Consider the following 23,130-nt stretch of genomic DNA (forward strand, 5'->3'; position numbering starts at 1 on the left):
CCAGCAGCCGGGAGACTGCAAGTGGCTGCACCAGGGTCTGCAGAGCCTCAGCTCAACTCACTGCCAGAGATGAGCACATGTGCACCTTTGGATGGATGGCAGGGGAGCTGCAAGGGACCTGATCCTTGTTGTGGCAGTGCAGCTCCAGCCCCTTTCCCGCTGCCTGCCCTGAGACACAAGGCAAGTAGCTGCAACGGGGTCTGAAGAGCCCCAACCTGGCTCATTGCTGGCAGTGGGCGTACACACACCTCAGGGAGGATGGTAGGAAAGGGGCTGGGGCTGTGCTGTCACAACTAGGATCGGGCTCTTTGCGGCTCCCCCACAGTCCACCCTGGCACACCAACATCTTACAAGTCAGGTTGGGCATTTTTGGCATGTGCCAAAAACATTGCAAACTCCTGCAGTAACACTTAAAAATAAAAAGTAACACTGAATTTACTTTCTCAGAAGAACAAGGACACAAACAAGTTTGTTATTTCTTATGGTCTTCTGGGTTCAGAGATGGCTAAGGCAATAGCAAGTACTCAAGCAAGTACTGTTAGCTACCTAACAGAAGAGGGGTACTAATCATAGAATTGTAGAAAATTAAAGTAGGAAGGGACCTCAGGAGTCATTTAGTCCAACCCCGTGCTCAAAGCAGGACCAGCCCCAACTACATCATCCCAGCCAAGGCTATGCCTAGCTAGGTCTTAAAAACCTCTAAGGATGGGGGTTCCACAGTCTCTAGGAGTAGCTTGTTCCAGTGCTTTACTACCCTCCTAGTGAGAAAGTTTTTTCCCAATATCTAACCTAAACCTATCTAACCTACCCTAATCCTGGCACTAGAAAACATAATATAATTTATGAATTGTCACTTAGTTGGCAGAAGGACCAAAAGTATTGTTCCAGTCCTAGACCAAGTTTTGTAGAGATAGGAATGGATCACAAGTTATGACCAAAACACTTGGTGGGGATGCCCTAATGGTGTACCACTTATCTCTAAATATAGAGCTGGACAGAAGAAACCTCAATGTTTTCAAAACTTCTCCACCATGTTGATACTGATCCAGGACTTAAAATAGCAAGCCACAGACTTCATAGGGGTTTGGTCATCATGTCTCCCTGCCTAACAGCAGCAGCAGTCAGGGTGTCCAGACTGTGGAATAAGCTCCCTCCAGAGATGGTACAGTCACCTACTCTGGAGATCTTCAAGAGGAGACTGGACAGTCACCTTGCTGGGGTCACTTGACCCCAGTTGTCTTTCCTACTTGATGCAGGGGGCTGGACCTGATGATCTTCCAAGCTCTCTTCCAGCCTTACAATCTATGAAACAAAAAGTTGACCCCTCCTCCCCAAACAAGAGAGACAGAAATGTGGGGGCAGGGGGTAGACCTGCTTATATGTTCAATGGTTTCAGTCTCCAATTTGCAACTGAAACGATACAAGAATGCCACTCAGAAAAGTAAAAATAGATTTTTAGCTGCAATCTTAAAAAGTTGGTACTGCAAGCTCAGCTTCAAATAATGTTTAAGGTAAGGTCTCTTATGAAACAATGGACACCGAGTGAAAAGACAGATTTGAAAGAGAAAATGACCAAGTGGTTAGAATGCTAGACAGGGATTTGGGAACTCTGCCCTTCAGAGTCCTGTGAGGCAAAAGTTCCTTCTCACCAAGACATTGAAAGGGTAGGTATATTAAACATCTGTGAGAGGCGCAGACGCCATAGGGGTGGGGGCCATAGAAAGTACTACAAGCAGATACAGCAGAACTCAAATACATGTAAAATATCACAAGATTTTTTTTTTAGAAACATCCTGACACCACTTCATTTTGTCTATTCAAGGAAAAGGGCAACCATGAAATGTACTAACTCCTAGTAGAGGCTCTAGCTGAGGATGCCAAGCCAGCCAGCAAGAATCTACTCGTCTAGTAGAAAGCAGAGAAAAGTCTGACAGAACTTTATCATTGCAATTTAAAGTGCTATTTCTTCCTTTGTTAGCTTCAGCTAGCACAACTAATTGATCCCCTTCCTAATTCTAATGTTTCTTTACATAACTGTAGGTATTTTTTAACAATTTTCTCACTATTTGAACTGTGGTGTTCGAACACAGGTAATTTGCCAATTGTGGTTTAACCAGTGTAAAGTACAGCAGAGTAGTTAGTCCATATTATATTGGGCTTCAACAATAAAACTGTTTGGAGTTTTTTTGCATTAGTGTGCAGTGTGATATTTTCACACGCATTTAACCCCTTGATCCTCTTCTCTGTACCACTATCATCCTGTAATTCTCATTTGACATTTGTGTGTTTTGTTCACCCTTTTTTTAGCAGTGCTATTCCACATTATCTTTACTGAACCTCAGTGTGTTGATTGCAACTCCTAATTCTTCCCATCTGTTTGGTACCATCTATGAGACCGATGATATTACTCTGCACACAAGGACCCAACTCACTAACAAAAATACTGGTAAGCACTCTGTGGCACTAATCCATTTGTCTGAATGGGTCTTTAACTCAATCATCTCAATCTTTATTTATTTTACCCCTCCTTATAGTCTTAATATGCTAGGACTTTTCTTGAAGAGAGGCTTCCCAGCGCTTCTTGCAAAATGCATTCTAATTACCTATTTGATGATTTGCGAAGATTTGCTGCTAAAACTTACTGCACTGCAGCTTCAATGACATGGCAGGAATCTGTTCCTAGAGTTCATGCATTAAGCTCCTATTAGAACAGTTTCAATTTCTCATCTTCTCTGAAGCGAATCTAAACCTTAGATGAGTTTGATCCAGGGCACAGAACAAACAGGATGGCACCATCAGTCATATCTGGACTATTTTAAATGGTCACTTTTTAGAGCACTGCCTCCCTTGCTCCCATGGTTTTTATCCAGTTCATCACAAAGCTCAAATCAAGTGCAATTAATACAACCGTCATGGTTTTACCACAAAAAAAGGGGAAATAGTATTCTGGGATACTACAACAAACAAGGAAGTCTGGCCACGATAAACGCAAAGGAAACTACACAGTTACCATCAAAAGGAAAAGGCAAGTTTTCACATCTATTTCAAGGCAATCTAACAACATTCACATTCACTCAGTCTACTACTCTCTCAGGTAGACTCTATTGGCTCAAAGAGAACAACCCATAGAAAAATGGTGAGATGGACAGCTTCGTCATTACAGTAATCATGAATTTAAGAATGAGTTATTTGTCCTCCTAAAATCTATTATGGCAGCCAGATAAGACAAATATTTTTCTTGGAAACTTCTCACTGGAGTAGCTTCGATTATTGAGCAAGTGATTAAGTAGTTACGCATAGCTTATCTACACAAAACACTGAAATAACACCTTTATTATGAAACAAATGGCAACATACTTCTCATACAGATTAACTGGAAGCCTTCAAAGTAGTTGGAAAAAATTAGATTGATCAAGTGACTAATTCAGGCTCTCACTGCATCAAACTTCTTGCCTCTGGCAAGTTTTAGCAAATGTTCTATCCAAGTACAGCACTTATTCTCATAAGCAACTCCCATTGATTAAATAAAAAAAGCTCATGGTAGTAAGTACTGTACTTGAGCATCTGTACCTTTTGCACTGCTGGATCCTTAATGCATGTGTGGCTGCACTCTTAAAGGCAATGACAAAAAGAAATGTGCGGCCCCACTTTTATAGAGGTGTTTAATAGTCATTAATACAAACACCATTTTTGTGGCTATCATATGCTGTCATTAAGGACAGGAAAATGTCACACTTCCTGGAACCTTGCCCCAGGCTCCTATTATTGTAGACAATAATTTTACTGTATCGTTACAGAACGATATATCATTAGAATTTGAGCGAAAGTACTTTTCTCCTACAGATCTACGATATTTGCATCTTCATCATTTTGAATCCAAACTGCACACAGACTCATTTATATATCTGGAAATACACTTGATCTTATCCAAGTTAAAATCAGAGGGGGTGAGGGGGTGGGGGGAGGAATCTTAAATTTTTGCTGTCCACTGGTCATTGTGCTCAGGAATATTCAAAAGGGACAGCATAGGTGAGAAGAGCACTTGTTCTCTCAAATGTTAGCATTGTAGTAAGCAGGGAGAAACATTAAGATTTAAATTAGGAACTGCCATATCATCATCATCATAAATGTTGTTGTTATTATTATTATTATTATTGTTGTTGCTGGGAAAAGCTCTAAAAAGATTAAAAAACATTTAGAAAGTCAATCAAAATCCTTGTTATTAGCATACAAAGGACCTATCCCTAATCTTTTTCAATTGGTCAGCTCCACTATAAGCACCACAAGTTCCCTCCCGGTTTGACTGCAATGCCGGACTTTGTAACTTTGCTTCATCGAGGCTCAATTCCGTCATCAAAAAGATCCAGAGGAGGTGCTCTTATTTCACGGTTCAAGCAAAGACCTCATTGGCACTTGGCATGGATGCTTGGTTACCCAATTAAATGCCTGGGGCTCCAGGATTTAAATTGCAGGGCAGCTGAATTGAAGGTGCCTTCAGTGACACAAGCATTGCTGGACTGCAGGAGGCCTAAATCATAGCTAATAATAATAATAATAATAATGAGACAAGTGAGGCTGCCTATGGACGATACCTTTTCCTGGACTAACTGCACAGTTGCAATGGACACCGGTGAGCTTGCAGCCATCCCAGAAAGGCACTGTGACCCCTGATGGCTTGCCCACATCCATCCCAACTGTGTGGCTGGTCAATACGACCCGTCCCTGCCCCCCCCAAATTGGTAGGTAGAAGATGAGGGCTGGAAGGGAGGTCGTCTAGCGCAACCCCTGCTCAAAGCAGGGCACATCTGTCTATCTCTACATCTAATCCTTGTGCACCCCCCGGGCGGTGCAGCCTAGCTGTCCTGACGCCTGCAAATAAAGGGGACTTTGGGGACACAGGTGGGCGGGGCGGGGCAGGCCTGGCTGCTGGCTCTGGGCAGGAGGAGCTGCAGCGCCCGCCGCGCCGGACTCAGGGGCCGAGCGGCCGGCAGAGGAAGGCTGCCGGCCGGGGACGGCGGACGGGAAGGCCGCGCCTGGTGCTGGCGGCGGCTCCTCCTCGCTCCCCGCAGCCGCAGCGCCGCCACCTACCGCACCGCCGTCGCCGCCGCTCCCGCTCAGAGCTGCGCCGCTCCAGGCCGCCGCCTGCAGCCGCCCTCCGCCGGCTCCCATCCGCCCGGGGAGGCAGGGCGCGGGGCCCCGCTGCGGTACCTCCTGTTCCCCATCCGCCGGTCCAGGAAGCAGCCGCGCCGGGAAACGCCACACCGCCCGGCCCGGCCCGGCCCGGCCCGGCCCGGCCCGGCCCCACGCGGCGGCGGTGGCGCCTCCCCCTGCCCTGTCAGCTCGGCCGCAGCTCCCCCTCTGGCCCCCGCGCGCGGTCCGCGGGAGCTTACGCGCTCCAAAAGCCCGATAGCCGGGTCCTGGCCGCAGTGGCCTACAGGAAAAGGCAATCGGGACTCGTAGCAGAGGTGGTGTCTTTTATTAGCCCGCCAAAAAAAATATCTTTAATTGCAAGCTTTCGGGCACAAAAAAGGACCTGGATGCCGCGTATCGAAGAGCCAAGTTGCTCTCAGAGAGCCTCGACCCACTTTTGGGTTTGGGGTCAGCACTTTTCTTTTTTTTTACGGCTGTTTGCTGGGCGGTAGGGGTAGAAATGAAATGCTTCAGCTTTAGATGATCCACTTCTGCGCTCCCTCCCTGGCCACTTAATGCAATGCAAAGTAAATAAGAAAAAGACTTGTTTGCATAATTGTTCAGCAAATGCAGTAATTCTGAGCTTACAATACAGTCATATTTAAAACCTGGCAATGCTGCTTCCAGTCTCTTACTCCCAGTCCCTGTTCCCAGGCTCATCTTTACGCAGCTAGAGGTCCGGAGCGATGAATTCGATCCACTCCAGAGCTGGAATTGCATCCAAGTGTCTATTGACAAATCAATCACAATGTAAAATAGTATCAAGTATGTCGGTCTGAATGAGGAGCTAAAAGGAGCCCACGGGACATAGGTGATGTTATTTTACATGCCCCACGGCCTCCTCTCAGCTCCTCATTCAGGCCTATGTTCTTAATATTATTTTACATTTCAATTAGTCAACAGACATTTTGGGGGAAAATCAAACTCTTGAGCACACTGAATTCATTACTCCCGACCTTTAAGTGCGCAAAGATTAGCTTTGAGAAAGGAACCGGGAACAAGGGACCAGGAATAAGGAGACCACATTTGCATCATGGCCGGAGCCATGTCCTCTTGGCCTCTGTGGACCTGTTTGCCTGGATGCCACAGCAGCAAGGCCTCACCTGGGCTCAGGTGCAGACAGCCTCGTGGCAGAGCTGTGTATGGCAAGGAAGGCATTGCCCTGATGCAGCTGCCCAAGCATCACACCCAGCTGTCTCTGCCTCCCCAGCTTGAGGGACTAAGAGTCCATTGAGAGCTGGGAGCTTCCCCAAGGCTAGAGCAGGGCTCTGAAGCTGCAAGAAGATGTGTGTTAACTGCTCTGTTGATTTCCCCCACAAGCAATACAAGGCCTGAGGAAATATGGCTGTGCCTGACCCATTCTGCTTATTTCTTGCATTTCCCCCTTACCTGCTATTGTATTTATTTAAATATTGTTTCTTGGCCTTTTGGCTAAGATCAAGTGGGACATGGGGGCATTTGAACCTGGGGCTTCTGGGCCTGGAGCTTGCACATAGGACACCTGCCTGGATTTTGGGAATATCCAAAGCCCCAGACAGATAAGTCTGGGAGGGAGGATACTTGCTCTGTGGTCGAGCCACACAGACTTGCCGATTAAGTTCTGCTCAGTTGAATTTTGGAACTTGACTATTGGGCCTTGCCCTGTTGAATTTGGAACAGATTTGGCCTTGAGCAAGATAAAATTCTATTTAAATTGTAATAGCGGTCAAGCAGGGGCTGGCTTTTCTGGCTGGATGGTGTCTAGTAGAATGGAGTCTTGATCAGTTGCACTGGAGCATTTAAGATCATGTGGAGGTACCACTTGAGTTTATGTAGTCCAGCCCCTTGCTCAAAGGCAGGAGCATCCCTGACTCATTTAGGTGCTCCTGGGAAACAAAAAATAGACACGTATGTGCAAACACACATGGGTTTGTGCACATGGATGCCCCCATGTTACACCCAGGTTCTTAGCAGCAACTCGTAAGAACAATAGGGAAGGACAATACATATTGCTGTTTGGCCCATGTTAAAAAAAATGCAGAACCTGGCAACCTTTTCTTTGAAACCTCCTCTGTCCCTCAGATTTGGGGGAAGGAGATGAAAAACCACTGTGAGAAACCTGCCCAAAGCTGGCCAAGTTCCAGTGTTGCCAACTCTCATGATTTTTGGCATTGCTGTTAAAGTCTAGGGTTTGGGAATACAAAAACCTTAGCTCTCACACACACGCACGCGCACCCCCCCCCCCCCCGGTTTTCGCATCCCCAAAGCATAGACTTTAAGAGCAACGCCAAAAATCATGAGTTGCCAACACTGAAGTTCTAAACCTTTGAAATACTGCACTTTGCTCATGCTCAGTAGATAAGAAAGCTTCTTTTGACAGTATCACAAAAATGCTAACCACAGTATGCTACTCCTTGAAGATTAAAAAAACACATACATGATGTCCCCCTCAAAAAACCCTATGTTAAAAGAATGTTAAGGTTGCAAAGTCAAAATGCTCAAAATGTAGGAAATTCCGAATGAAGGTAACCTGTCGAAGCTCAGTTTAGCAGCCCGATGGTGCCTGTATCGTTATGACAGTCACTAGCTCTAATTACAGCTTCCTGGCTAGAGCATCTTATTCTTCTGCTCAGGGTCAAATTGATCGCCATATTTGGGGTCAGGAAGGAATTTTACCCCATGATCAGGTTGGTTTGGACTGTGGAAGTTTGTCTTTCTCTGTAGCCCTCTAGTCCCAATCTCTTGAATCTACATTGAGAACATTTCTGTGCCAGGTTAGGGTGCTGGGTCTGTATTCCTTCAGGGTTGATGGTAGTCTTACGTAGAGTTTAGATTATGGTTTGTATAGGGTGGTTTGGATAGGAACGATCCTGCCTCAGGCAGGGGGGTTGGACTAAATGACCTCTGGAGGTCCCTTTCAGCCCTACTGCTCTATGGTTCTATACTATGTATTCCAGATGACTGCCTGCCTCATCCCGTGCCCAAAATAGCAGACTGGCCATAGCAGAGGTGCTCACATTGCAGCCCTGCCAGATTCTAATGAACATGCAAATTCAGCTAAATACCTCTCATCAACAACCTCAGACACGACATGAGAAGCAGAAGTACCCAAAAAGACAGAGCTCATTGGATGAGCTATTCACTACTTCTCCTTTTAGTTCAGTTTGAATCCCTGTGTTTGATTTGTCACACCCAATTCAAGCGCTGCTCTGAAGACAGAGCCATAATTTCCATCTAGGGTTTCCTGTAGGCCATAACAGAAGTGCTTATGGCGCAGCCCTGTCATATTCCAACAAAACTGCAAATTCTGCTAAATACCTTGTCACTAGGACTCAAAAAAGGGGGCTTCCTATAGCTGCTATAGTGTTGCATATGGCATGTAAGCGCATGGTATGCTTAAATGAACTTATTTTAAGGAAATTATTGGGTATTATTATCCCCAGTTCCATCACTGAGGAACCAAGTCTGAGAAATTACGGTCAGACCTATTTACTACTTTTAGGTCCCCCCAGTTTGAGACACCTTGGACACCCCACCCCCCTATTATATAAGGTCTTTAGATGTCCAAAATACAAGTCCCTTTGACCAGGGCTCAAGAAACACCCAAGAAGGAAATCAGTTAGACTACCTGACCTGTGAGAAGCATAAATGAGGTGACCCATAGGATCTCCTGCATCAGTGTTAAAATTCTGCCATCTCCCCACTTTGAGGCATTGTCTTTGTAATCACCATGTTCTTTCAGTGTCCCTGGGGTGTGTGCACGCATGCACCTTCTATGTGACTCACCCGCACCGTGACTCAGTGCAGGCTGCACCTCCATCAAGAGATGCAGCAGGTGAAGCTGCTGGCTTAAGATTCATTTCTTGTCCCCCCTCCAGAGACAGGGACAAGCTGAGTGCTGCTGTGCATAGCTGCAGGGGGTAGCTGTGTTGATCTAAGATCAGGGTAAACAGGGCTCTTTGGGTAAATGTGGTATCTTGCACTGCCCCCTGAGCCTGCCCAGCCAGCACTGCAGGCTCTCACACTGGTTTCTATGTTATGCACTCAGTGGATTAGCGCTCAGAGACTACGATGCGCCATTACGGTGGTAGGCAGGTAAACCGCGTGTGCTCAGCCGCCACCTATACGCACATACGTTTTTCCAAGTAACACGGATGCGCATGCGCAAACCCTCAACTTTCCCTGCGCATGCGCCCAGTTAGTGCCTCACTCCTCACAGTTCCTTGAGGCGGGAGAGCCTGTGACGCAGGGGGCGTCAGTCGTTCCACCACGCGTCACGGGGTGGAAGTTACGTACACCCGATGCTGTGCCTCACGTCGGCTGACAAGGGTTCGAGGAACTTCGTTGCGTTTTGATGACGGCATCCGCAGTGAGCCGGAAGTGTTTACGAGCCGGCGCGGGGCATGGCGTCTGTGGTGCTGAGCGAGGCGGAGAAGGTTTATGTCGTGCACGGGATCCAGGTAACGGGCTCCCCTCCCCCAGTAGCTCCGCCTCGCTGCTCCCGGAGCGCCGCTTCCCCCCTCCCAGCCCCATGGAGGTGCCCGCTCCTGGCTCTCACTCCGTGTGGCCTTCAGGGGCGCGAAGAGACCCCGTGGGCGGACTGGTTTAGGCGCAGGGGATTGCTCTCTGCAGTCCTGGGCTTTGTCTTGTGAGGGAGGGCGGTGGTGCGCTAAATAGTGGGGGAGGGCGCCGGGGCTGTGCACCTTGAAGGCTCACAAACCTGTGTGTGTGCACGTGGGCATAGGTAGGCTTGCTTTGGTGAAAGCTGCCCTGCCTTTCACATCTAGGCATCACAAGGTTTCATTAGCTGAAGTGTGCTTCATAAAGTGCTATGAAAAAGAAGCCAGGCTTTTCACTAGGGGTGCACCAATAAAGACTTTATTAGCTGTTACCCATAGTTAATTATTCACCAGGCATGTCGGATGTTACTGACTTAATAAGTGATTTACAGGAGCACAGCTGGGTGGTCTAGAGAGCAGCGCCCTGCAGGTAAGTCTGGAGGGGAAGGGAAGGAGCGGGGCAGATCAAGACCCCCAAGGTGAAGGAGGGAGCGGGGCTGGGGCTTGCGGCACTGCCCATCCAAATCAGTGACTAGGACCTGGGGCATGGAGTGGGACAGAGCCGCAAGTGGCTTGTCCAGGGTATCAGCATCCTAGTGCTGAAAAATGGTGGTGGGGGCATTTGAACTAAAGCTCATCAAATGAGCTTTAGTTCAAGTGCCACTGCCACCCTTTTTAAGCCCAGAGCAGAGCCAAGCAGGGCAAGGTTGGATGCAGGTTGCCCACTGCAGGCTCGGGGCTCTCCACTCTGCTGCCTTTGCCTGGGAGCCTCACGCTGGCCTCACAATTTGCCACCCTCACTGCTGCCGGGAGGTGCAGGGCTCCTGGGGAAAAGGCAGCAGGGCAGAGAGCCCTGAGCCCACAACAGGCAGCCTGCATCCGCCCTACGCACAAATCTGGAGGGACACATGACCCCACAATGCCCTCTCTGGGGCTTGCACAGTGATGGGGAGCCATCCCACCCCTCCCCCCACACATTCCTTGGACGAGTCACCCATAGCTCCGTCTTGCCCTTGCCCCAGGTCCCATTCACTGCTCTGGCTGGGCAGCATCCCTAATTCCTGCCCCACTCCCTCCCTCACCATGAGGGCCTTGATCTCCCTCCCCCATGCTCTTCCCGCCCACCATAGATTTACTTGCAGGGAGCTGCTCTCCAGGCTGCCCGGCCACATTCCTGGCCATGTGTATGCGTGTGGCCATGCATATGTACGCGGCGTAAGGGAGTCCTGGCCAGAAGGCATAATTATTATATTTATCAGTGAACTTTATCAGATGCACCGGACCAAAAAAAGCCAATAGCTGATAATGTAAACTTCTTTTTTATCGGTGCCAATCTGAAATGCAGCTGATATATTAGTGCACCTCTACTTTTCACAGTGTCTGATAAAAGTGCACTTTAGCTCATGAAAGCTTGTGTTAAATATACATGAAAGGCAGGGTAGATTTGTGCTAAATATATTACAGGCATAGTAGAAATATATGTGACTCACCCTGCATCTCGTAGACTCACCAAAGTATGTATGCACATGCATGCATGTGCGCATCCAGTTTCGTGAGTCTACAAGGTGAAAACCTCTCAACATACATTTTTATCCCACTTTTTATGTATATTTAGATATGAGCCAACAGTGTGCCCTTGTTGCCAAGGAGGCTAACAGCATCCTGGTCTGCAGTAGTAGGAGTGTTACCAGCAGATTGAAGGAAGTGATTATTTGCTTCTTCAGCACTGGTGAGGTCACCTCTGGAGTATTGTGTTCGGTTTTGGGCTTCCCACTACAGAAAGGATATGGACAAGTTGGAGAGAGTTCAGTGGAGGACAGTGAAAATGGTTAGGGGGCTGGGGCACAGGACTTGAAGAGAAGCTGGGGGAGCTGGGTGTATTTAGTCTGCAGAAGAGAAGACTGAGGGGGGATTTTATAGCAGCCTTTAACTACTTGAAGGGTGGTTCCAAAGAGGATGGAGCTAGACCAGGGATGGACAAAATATGGCCCATGGCCCGGATCCGGCCCATGAGGCCATTCTATCCAGCCCATGGGGCTCCTAAAAAATTTAGAAAATTAATATTTATCTGTCTTTAGTTCATGTCAAGAGTAACTGGAACCAGGGCCAGTAGGTCCCAGGGGAAGCCCAGTGGGCTCCTGCCCCAGCAGGGGCTTCTGACCTGGGACCATGTGGCTGCACTGGCCAGAACCTCAGGTAAGGGGTGTGGGGGAGGGCAGGGAAGGAGCCTGGAGAAAAGTGGTCCCTCCCCAGCCCCATGGGCAGTGCTCCCTGCTGCAGCTGCTTGCAGCCCGCACAGAGCTGTCCTGAGCAGGCAAAGGCAGCCCCACGCAGACTGTGAACAGCTGTGGTGCAGGGCATCAGGCACAGAGTGAGGGAGGGGCCTCTTGTCCCCACTCTTGTCCCTTGGTGCTGCGTTCAGCACCAGCTTGTAACCCACCCCCACTGCCAGCCTGGGTCCCGCGCCAGTTCTGGGCTTGCCCTTTGGGGCTGTGCACAGTGGCAGCAGCTGTGCCCACCCCGCCCCCTGCCCAGAGCTTCCGCACTAGGCAGCCCAGAGGCAGTGGTGGTAAACACCGCTCGGCTCAGCAAGCAGGGGGGGCTGCAGCTGCTGCCACCAAGGCACAGCCCCGACGGGTGAGCCTGGAACCAGTGTGGGGCCCCAGCTGGTAGCAGGGGTAGGTTACAAGCTGGTGCTGAGCACGGGAAAAGCAGCCCCTTCCCTGCCCCATGCCCCGTGCCCTGGGGGCAGGGGAGGGGGCCTGCTTTTCCCCCACACGCAGCGCCAGCTCATTCCCTGCCATGGAGCAGGGGGTCGGGGCTGTACACTGCTCCCTGCCTGTACCATGGGGCTTAGGGGGCACTGGGAGTGAGCGGGTACACAGGGCCCACACTGGTGTCCTGGGGCCAGTGCCGGCAGGGCCCAGAGCAGGACAGCAGGAATACAGGGGTCCCGGGTAGCAGGGGCTCTGTGGAGCCAGGCCAGCTCCCCACTCCCTGCTGGTGCAGCCCAATCCAGCTCCACAGACCCCTGCCAGCCTGCTCCCTGCTCTGGGCCTCACCGGCACTGGCCCTGAGACATTGGGACATTGGTCCCAAGATGGTGACCAGGGGGCAGGGCACCTGTCAAGGAGCGGGGCTACCTGTGTGGCCCTTGACAGCTTGCCAAAACTGGGTAATTGGCCCTCCGCCTGAAATAATTGTCCGCCCCTGAGCTAGACTGTTTTCAATGGTGGCAGATGGCAGAACAAGGAGCAGTGGTCTCAAGTTGCAACAAGGGAGATTTAGGTTGGATATTAGGAAAAGCTTTCTCACCAGGGTGTTGGTGAAGCACTGGAACAGGTTACCTAGAGAGGTGGTGAAATTTTCATCCTTGGAGGTTTTTAAGGCCCGGTGCAACAAAGCCCTGGCTGGAATGATCTAGTTGGGGATCATCCTGCTTTGAGCAGCTGTTTGGACTAGATGACCTGACAGCCCCTTCCTCCAACCCTAATTTTGTATAGTTCTGTGATTTACCACAAGCTTTTGTGAGCTGAAGCTCACTTCAGGATGCCAGGCTTTTCACAGCAACTGATGAAGTGCAGTTCAGCTCACAAAAGCTTGTGCTAAATATATGGGAAAGGCAGGGTAGCCGTGCACCTTGTAGGCTCACAGAATTCTGCACATGTGCCTGCATGCATGTACACACACACATGGCTGAGTCTACAAGATGCAAAACTAGCCTCCCTTTCCCATATATTTAGCACAAGTTGAAGTGCACTTCATCAGGTACTATGAAAAGGAAGCCAGGCTTAGCTACCCTGCCTTTCAAGTATATTTAGCACACGTTTTCATGAGCTGAAGGCTCTGAGGAGCAGAACACTGTTGTGCTAGATATTAAAGAAGCATGCTGCCTTGACCTTGAAGTCTAAGGCCCTGAACTGCAATGATCTCTGTGATGACAAACTTGTTGGAGCTCCTGAGAACTTGTTACATGAGTTGTTCTGCCCATGCACAATTTCAAGACAAAACAAGTTGTGCAGAGTAGAAAGGAAGTTGTACCAGTTCTATTTTACATTTCACACAGATGTTAGTAGCAGAATTGGGAATTGAACCCTGCTGAGTCAAGTACGCTAACCTCTGAACTATCCTTTTTCTTCATCCACTAATGCTGTGTCTCAGATGAAATGTGGAAGTTTATATTTTTTTGGGGGCTTTTCTTTTAAAGGTGGATTGGTGCTGCTTAACAAAGCTGTGTTGGTTTTAATGTTTAGGAGGATCTTCGGGTAGATGGCCGTGGCTGTGAAGACTATAGATGCATTGAAGTAGAAACAGATGTGGTATCAAACACAAGTGGATCTGCAAGGGTGAAGCTTGTAAGTACAGATTCTGGGAGTTGTACATATTGGTGGTGAAGATTCTGAAACTGCTGTGATACTGAATTCAAGTCTATGACCTGGTTATAAGTATAGTAACTTGTTATTGATAAATGCCACAAATTAGAGCTCGTGATGTAGGAGGTAGTGAAAAGAAATCTATCTGAACATCCTTTAGGAATGGCCTGTGTAACTTGAGCTAGACATAGAAGTCTGGGGAAGTCTTCACTATGAAATAATAGTGTTTAATCTGGCAAAAGCAAAGTCACTACTATGAGCAATAGAGAGGGAATTATTTTCCATGTTAATATTACAGTTAAGTGGAATTACTATTCTAGGGCATATGACTTGTATGAAGAGATGGTAGCTATCACTTGAAATGTTATAATAGTTCTGGAAGTATTTATTTTGGAACTGAAATGATGAAAAAATGGATATGTAGAATGTCCTATTGATGGAGGACAAATATTTGTGGGCCCTTATGTTCATAATTAACAGTGCTGTTCAAAAAGCTTTAAATTATTAAAGCAAATATTGTCTCAGACTCAAAATGTGATATGGCAGAATAATTTATGCAAATAAGTAATTTATTAAAACTGTTATGGATACATTTTAGAAGCAACTTCCTTGGAGTATATTTCTGGTTGAATTGAGTGTTCGTTTTAACAGGGCCACACTGACATCTTGGTAGGAGTCAAAGCTGAAATGGGAACGCCAAAACTGGAGAAACCAGATGAAGGTTACCTGGAATTCTTTGTCGATTGGTCAGTATAATGTCAGAAAAGGGAATTAACCCCAAATTTTGAGTAAACAAGTCAGAAAAAACTGTTGAACTTCAGTAAACTCCTTTTTTCAGCCTGCTCTGCATAGGGGAAGCAAGCTATTGTATTGCTTTTGTAGATTATAGAATTTGTATTGCTACTCCTGCCTCACTGGTATGATTCTCTGAACCAAACAAAAACTAGCCAGTGTTACCTTGATAAATATCTGCTAAAGCACACAATTACTGTAACTCTTAAGAAAACAGAAGAGATGTTTGTGTTTGTATATTGTCCACCAGTTCTCTCTGTGCTCTGCAGATCTTTCATGTAGCAGCAAAGCGGATAAAATGTATATATTTATTCCTCCCCTGTCCCAAATCAGAAATTTGTAAAAACAAGACCGCAATAATTGGAAAACTGAGTCAGGGCTAGGTATGGTACCTAAAAACTGCTTCTAAAAATTGTTAGATTTCAGATGTACACTGTCACTTTAAAACAATGGAAAAATAGGTGAAATCTTTATTTTTGGACTCTCAGTAGCAGTTTAATCCACTCTGTGTATTAAGGATATGTCACTTGGCTGCCTTGAGACAGATTTAATTAAATTGTTTTTGATAAAGCACAGTTTGTTCCGTGAGCTAAAAACCATTGTTTCTTGCTTTCTCAGATGTAAATGAAGAATTGCTTAAACCAGTAAGTCTCAATCTTTTTAGAGTTAAGGTACCCTTCCGTAACTATTTTGGAGTTTGGGGGGTTTTTTTCTGTGTTTTTTTTGTTGTTGTTAATAGAGCACCACTATGGTAAAATAATAGGGAACAATGACTACAGGAAAATAATATAATATCTTTTTGTCGCAAAGAACCCAGAAAGACTTCATCAATTCCTATTTGAAATCTCTGGTTTTATCTTGTGAATTGTTTGGTTTTGTGTACCTAACAGTGCTAATATTGTTCAGCATCCCTAAAGGAATCTTCTAGCACCCAGATCAAGGATTACTGGTTTATACTCACATTTCTGGTTGTTGATTTATGAAAGGGACTAGAGAGAGCCCAAGAGTCCAAGGTGCCATGTTTTAAGGACCAACACAGTGACATCTCAGTGTGATTATGAATTTAACATGCTGCCATTTAGGTAGGGACAGTAGACATTGTTCATGGACTTGTATGGATCAGAAAGTAGACACTGGGAATTTCTTGAGGTAACTGTTGTACATATAATTTTAATAAAGAAAGTCAACTGTTATTTGGTATTGTTACTTTTATGCTAGATGTCTAAACAGCTGAGAAATTTCTTTCTCAGTTCTTAATACTGGAAGACTATTATTTTCTCCAAGAATGGGGTTCTTTTTCAGCCTTCATAGCTATATATGAGTACAAGTTGCCCAGGCTGAGGAAATTCCTCACTGCTCTACTGGCCTCCCGCCTCTATGCTCCTTTCATGTCCTTCAAAACAAGAAATTCTGGACAGGTTTAGTTGGCCTAGTTCGGTTTCTTGTCTCTGGCCACTGGCACTGGCCAACAGTCGTTTCAGAGGACAACTGCAACAAAAGAAAATCTTGCAGTAAGAAGGTATGAGATAATCAGCCCCTTAAGGGAAGGGGGGGGGGGAGGGGGGTTGGATTTTTTTTTTTTGATCCTGTTGTCCATAGGCACCACATTATTTGCATCTTTCACTTCTCTCACAACTAAAGCTCATTATCCAGCTTGCAGTATGCCAAGTAAGATCAGAGCCCTGTATTTTTAGCAGTGTAAATCAGTATAAAAATTGATAGTTATTCTGCAGTAGCTGCTAAAAGAATATTTAATTAGCAGTATTTCTTTTTTCCATATGCTCCATTTACCGGAGAGGTCTGGCCTGTCAGTTTCAAGACTTGCATATGAAGTGTCCTCAATCGCACTTGCTTTGTCTTTTGGGGCTAGTCCTGACCAATACTAAATGAAAAAAGCCCAAGGCTGAAAATTGCTACATCCTTCTCCCTGGCTCAATAATGTTCAGTGAAATTGGCTGCTAGCCAGGGTCCTTTTGGGTTAGTGAACAAATAATATCAGGTGCTGCTTGTCAGTTTGGAGGTATGCCCATTAGCTAAAACAAGTGCCTTGAGGGACCAAGAAAATGAACTGGTGTTCTGTTTTCATCAGAAACTAATATTACACATTCTCAAATGCTTGTTAAATTATCTTAATTTTAGGTTGTATTTTGTAGTTGTCATCTATCTCACTTCATGGCAGGGGGTGGTGAGAGAGAGGCAAACAGCTGTGTGTGAATGGATGTTGTCATTAGAGAACCTGTTCCTGACCTAACAGTCTTAACTGATTACCTATAGTGGGTACTCAGCCTCTGGCCCACAGGCCAAATGGGGCTTGCCAAGCCTTAGAATCCAGCCTGCAGGGCTCCAAATGGTTTGGGAAATCTGGCAATGAAGGAACAGTGCCAGTGCTGCCATCCCTCCCTACTGCCAAAATGCCAAGCCCCATGGGATGGGTCAGAGCTGGGCCATAACCCTTCCCCCATATGGCCAGATTGGAGCCAAGCCATGGCCCCTTTCCCTCCAGGCTGCCGGGTTGGGGCTAGCCTGCACTCACTTGTCCATATGGGCCAGGCCCCACTCCGTCCCCTCTCCACAGGGCTGGGCTCAGCCCCCTTCCATCTGCCCAGCCTGGTTGGGGCTAGGTCATGCTCCCTTCCTCCCATGGGGCAAGCCATGTCCCCTCTTTCTGTGGGGCTGGATGAGGCCAAGTCACAGCACCTTCCACCACATGGCTGTTTGGTGTTTGTCCAGATGGCGGCCCCACGGGATCTGCCCTGTAGAGGGAATGGGCACTGCCCATCCAGCCCACTAGCCAAAAAGGTTGAATACCACTGACCTATATAAATGGTGAGTTTCCCTTCAAGATAAAAGTGTGATGGCTACAGCCTGTACTTGGGAAAACTGAAGTTGGTTTGAGAATGCTTTTGTCATCAAGGGGAGCCTTTGCTCCCTTCTTAGGTTCAAGAAGGTTTTCTAAAATAACTTTTTGGAGGTTTTGTTGTTCTTGTTATTTTGAGACAAGTTGTTTGTTCTCTCTGAAGTGAAGTATAGTTAAAAAATGGCGATGCTGGTACTTTTATACATGCAGTTGTAACTCTAGGCTTTGAACAAATACAATATTTGTCTCAGGAGAATCCATTTTTTCCTGGGACAAATTGTGATCATCCAGACATTCCTTTCTGTTGTTCTGGGACAGACCCTGAAAAGGTTTGAGAGTTAAGCTCCACTAACAGTTTGTCCTGGGAGATTGCAAAATGTGTCTCATTGGATGTCCTGGGATTGCATCAGTGGCAAAAAAGCAGCAGTGCATTCAGCCAGTCACTGAGCCCCTGTCAGAGGGTTGGCATGTGGACATGACAGTCCCACAACTTTTCTGCTCTAGGACAGACACAGGTCTTCATAGACTTCATAGACATTAGGGCTGGAAGGGACCTCAGAAGATCATCGAGTCCAGCCCCCTGCCCAAAGGGCAGGACGTCAGCCGGGTTCATAGGATCCCAGCAAGATGAGCATCCAGTTTGCTCTTGAAGGTGTTCAGTGTAGGCGCTTGAACCACCTCCGGTTCAACTAGTCACTAGGTCACAACTAGTCCTGGAGCAAATGCAACATCTAGTGTCTGCTCATGCTCTGTACTTACAGTGGGGGTTTTTCAGGCTGCCACTAGATGGTAGTAATTGTACATAATTTAACAACATGGTCTTCATTGTTGAAATATGAGGTTTAAGATTTTATTTGTTCAAATTAAGAATTCTTTTTCCCTTGGTGCTCTTATGCTGTCCTTCAAGCACTTACTTTCTAAAACTTCTTGGCTTCCTTACACTATTGGAACAGTCCTAGGCTTCCAGATGAACCACCTTCTGTCTAGAAAATCCTATTTCTCTCCACCCTTTGTTCTGTTGACTACACTTTTCTTAGCTTCTATACTGAGAGGGGCATATGACCCCTTTCAGCTTACAGTGAGTGCTATTACTTGTAGCACACTGTTTGGGGTCCATTGGCAGTTGATGTTGGGATTTGTTCTGTTTGTTCACAAAAGCAAGTTCATGGCCTGCACAACAGTCATGTCTCCTCCAGTATGGGGTGAGTGTAAAGTGAGGGCCCAAGATCTCTCGAGCTGGAATGTTGCTCTACATCATAAGCATATCCTTTAAATAGGGGTGCACTGATAGAGATTTTTGGGGCTGATACTGATAGCCAATTTTTAAGCAGGCATATTATATTCTGATACCATCTCGCCATCGGATACTGATCCAATTTCCAATACCAGCCCAGCAGCTTGGAGAGCTGCATGCAGCTGGTAAGTCTGGTGTGGTAGAAGGGGAAGGGGGAGGGAAGTGGGGGTGGGCAGATTAAGGCTCCTGCAGTGAGGGAGGAGTGGGGCTGGGACTGGGGCTGGGGCTGCCCAGCTGGGGTGGGGCGGGTGTGGGATGGAGCCGCAGCTAATCCAGGGGGCGTGGTGGGGAGGCTCCCCACACTGTGCTGCTTGTGCAGGAGCTGCTGGTCCGGTGCTTGCCTGCTTGTCTAGCGGCTCCCAACACTGCTCCCATTGCTTGTCCAGGAGGGCATGGGAGGGGGGGCATGCCCCCCAGATTGGGGCAGGGTGGGCCAGGAAGAGCTCCACACAGATCCAGGGGCATGCCTCCCCCATGCCCTCCCAGATGAGTGGCACACAGCAGTGGGAGCTGTCTGTGCCCCCTGGACAAGCTGCAGTTGGGCAGCATTTGCCTCAGCCCCTGCCCCAGCCCCACTCCTCCCTCACTGTGGGGTCCTCGTTTGACCTGTTTTAAGGTCAGAAATTAAGAATATAAATGACCAGGTATGAGGTGATTTTATAGAGAAAAAAGAACTTGGTACAGAGAGAAAAAAAGCTATGATATTTGGCATAGTGAACTGGACTTTTCATGGAGATATGGAGCTAAATGAGTATGAGCTGCTACTGCTTGAGAGCAGACAAGTACTTTATTGTGATTTGCTTTTTGGCACTTTTATCTATAAAAGGAGTTTATCTGGAGGGATAAACTGGAGCCTAGAGCAGGTAAACATTTCATGATACCTGTACATATGTTAGTGTTACACCTCAACTGCAGGTAGATTTGAGGTGGCTCGAGCAGTAACAGTAAGCAAGACTTCAGACCATTCCAGTCATACAGGATACACTGATTTATTGACAGATAATAAACAAAGCAAAATAAAATAATCAGATACATTACATATAGGATGAGTAGTTTTGGCAACGTTGCTAGCCAGGCTTAGTCATCAGGCAAGGGGGCTTCTGTGCATCTGCACAGTGGTGTCTTCAGTGTTGCATACCCCAATTACTTTTCATGCAACCTTCTATTTTATACCTCACAGTTCCTTTGTTTGCTGTCATCCAGTCGAATTCCACCACCTCTTCAGTTGCTGATCCTTGTCCATATCCAATCTCCACATGTTTTATGCTTGTCTCCTTTCGGTTCCTATTTTTCCCTCATCTCACCTGTTCTTCTGAATAATCAGCAAGTTATCAAGCTTGTAACAATCATATGAAGATTATTTTCAGATTACAAAGGGGGTCCATTGTGGTCAGCTCAGACTTGTTCTATTTCAAATATAGATATTTCCTTCTTTTTGTAGCCAGTCTAGACCTCCATGTGGTCCCCATCATGACCTTAACTTATAACATCATGTTAATCTGTGATCAGTCTGAACTGTGATACAACTTGTTCTATGTATGTTTTCCTTTCTCTGCCTTAATGTGGATAGGTCCAGGTGTATTTTGTCTGTTTAGTACTCAATGCTGCCTATAGTCAAACAGTTAGCTTTGTCTTTGTTTCATATCCTAAGAGGGTTACTTAAAGGTTACTGCTTTTGCAAGAACAGCAGCAAAAAGCAGGCTCCACTCTCCCAGAAGCCTTTTAGGCTTAACACATCTTTTAGGAGCCTACAGTCACTTTGCAAAATGGGAGGCATGCACTACACTAGGAAAACTTTCTGGGTGGTGTTTGCAAATTGGACCAATGCATATCAGCAATGAAAATAAATAACAGGTCTTCTTACTGGGGGCATTATATTTCAAGCAATTCTGTCTGTCTTTGGATTCAGGGAGGTGCATAAAATTCACTTATATACATAATGTGATCAGGTAATCAGATATCCTTAAATACTGCAGGAAGTACAGCTTTATAGAATTATGTAATGAGGCTGTGTTATGGGAACAGACATGACGTTCCTTCAACACCAGCTCGACATTTCTTGACTCAGTAATATGTTTGTTTTGGTGAGCCTTTAAGCTGCACTAGATTTACAAACCTAGTTTGCAATTTATCAGAGACAATTCATTGAAAGTTAATTGTCCAACTTGAGTAAAATGATATACTAGTTCATCTCAGTTATATATGCAGTTACTTTCAGGAATGATGCATCTTTCATTTTTAAAAAATCCAAAAACTGTAATGGTTTTGATTGTTTAGGCCTGATGCTTGGAGAGGGCTAAAGGGGAATGGGGATGACAGGGGGTGCTGAACTATTCAAGAAGAAACGCTGGGTGTGATAACCTCAGAGGGACTGATCTGGAGAGATGGTCTGTGGTGGTGGCTTCTGTATATTAGATCCTTTAGTAAGAGTTTTGATTGGTGCTTGTGGCAGAGAGGATTTTTTTTTTTTTTAAAGAAATAAAGACTCCAAAATTATATTCTGTGTAGGTGTCACATTTTCTTTAGCAATGACAGGACCTCTGTGCGTGCCCCAAACAAGGCACCTGTCCTTTTTCATGATATTGGTATAACTGGCAAAATATTTCAAACAACCAAGTGTAAATGTGTCTGTACCAAACTGTTAGGATATTTGGTGCCCTAAGGGTGGCAGTGTTTACCACGTATTTGAAATCTGTTATCCCATCCATAACTGATCTTTTTTTCCTTCTTTCCTTTTTGATTGTAAATGACTAATGCATCAAAATAATATGACTAAGATATAGTAAAATTCATTGAGGCAGTTATCCTGATCAGATACTTCATCTTGTTCCTTCCTTGGGCAAAACTCCCATTGTTCAAGTAAAATTCAGTATTGATTTGATGTTGAGTTGCATGAGTTCCAGTAAAGAAAATTAGGGCTCGATTCTTCAAATGGTTGTCTATATACACTTTATCCATATGAGTAAGCCTGTTGATTTCTAGGGTCTACCCATCTGCAGAAGTTTGCTGAATTGAACCCTTAGTTGTTGTGTGTTTTAGTAATACTGAAAATTAGGCTCTTTACAATTGCATTATATTTCCATTAGATGGGATCATAGGTTGTTCATTTATTACCACAATGTAATAAGATTATGCATCTACAAATGAGTGCAGCATCCTGCTGAAGACTGACTAAAAGTAATCTGGATTAACCTAGGCAGATTTTTCACCACAGCTACCGCTACAAAGACCAAATTCACTTGCATACAGTGCAATAAGTGTTCCAGGTACCTTTTTTTATAGAAGCAAATACTTGGTTGACAGTATAACAGGGAAGAATTTCAAGGACTTGACATTCATCTTACAGTGGTTTATATGATTAGTTTAGGTTAGCCTTTTCCAAACTGTGGGGGGAGTATCCTTCCGGGGGCTTAGGGGGTGGAGAGTGGGGCATGAAAGGTACAAGGGAGGACATTGCAAATCATGGTGGCACTTGGCCATATCCCCCTATTTCAGCCACTCTTGTGACCCCTACTTCAGCTGCCACCTACACTTCTCCTGCCACTGCTTCCCCTCTCTACCACTGGTGGGAGGAAATGGCGGCTGAAATAAAGGGGAATACGTGAGTGCCTAGCTTTGTTACGGTTGGCTGTAAACCCACAGGTACGGGGAACTGTGGTTTAGGTTATAAGTCAAGTAAGTATTTGTCTTAAGTAAAGTTCTTGTAAGTAAAGTATTGTCCTTAAGTAAAGTATTTGTCTTCCTACTAGGTACTTGCATTCATGTGATGGTGGTATGGGTGAAAGCTGATGGCTGATCTCACAATTAAAATAAAAATGCAAACAAGAAATCTGTATTCTTGATTGTCTAGCAAATTCACTTCAATATTTTCCTGTTACTTTCAAAAATTAAATTAGTCTTGAGGAACTCTCTGCTCTTCGTTGTCCTGTAACCAGAATTCAGGTTTGTCAGAGTAGAGAAGTCTGGAAGAGTGAGAGAAAAGGTGCAGTTTCTTCCAACGGTGCACAGCTTGGGAATGCTTTGTCTTTTCTGTATACTACAGTACAATCAAGACAAAGCTTAAAGCACTTGCTTGTTTCTTAGTTT

At 46.0% G+C, this 23,130-nt stretch overlaps 2 protein-coding genes across 5 annotated transcripts in view; one reads left to right on the forward strand and one right to left on the reverse strand.

Moving 5' to 3' along the window:
- The window catches only part of ZDHHC3 (zinc finger DHHC-type palmitoyltransferase 3), a 43,191-nt gene extending 37,901 nt beyond the window's left edge, over window positions 1-5,290 (reverse strand). The window contains exon 1 of one of the 2 annotated variants that reach the window (XM_019483516.2): window positions 5,089-5,290. The gene's annotated coding sequence lies outside the window, so the exon portion shown is untranslated. The remainder of the gene's footprint in view (window positions 1-5,088) is intronic. The other variant, XM_006276146.4, reaches the window with a different exon arrangement.
- Window positions 5,291-9,397: 4,107 nt separating this feature from the next.
- The window catches only part of EXOSC7 (exosome component 7), a 30,952-nt gene continuing 17,219 nt past the window's right edge, over window positions 9,398-23,130 (forward strand). For 2 of the 3 annotated variants that reach the window (XR_009462562.1, XR_009462563.1), the window contains exons 1-3: window positions 9,398-9,629; window positions 13,982-14,083; window positions 14,753-14,847. Coding sequence is in view for 1 of the 3 variants with exons in the window: in XM_006276145.4 (XP_006276207.1) it covers window positions 9,573-9,629; window positions 13,982-14,083; window positions 14,753-14,847 (254 nt within the window). In the remaining 2 variants the exon portion in view is untranslated. The remainder of the gene's footprint in view (window positions 9,630-13,981; window positions 14,084-14,752; window positions 14,848-23,130) is intronic. The other variant, XM_006276145.4, reaches the window with a different exon arrangement.

This window comes from Alligator mississippiensis, chromosome 5 (assembly GCF_030867095.1).
Source record: "Alligator mississippiensis isolate rAllMis1 chromosome 5, rAllMis1, whole genome shotgun sequence".
NCBI lineage: Eukaryota > Metazoa > Chordata > Crocodylia > Alligatoridae > Alligator > Alligator mississippiensis.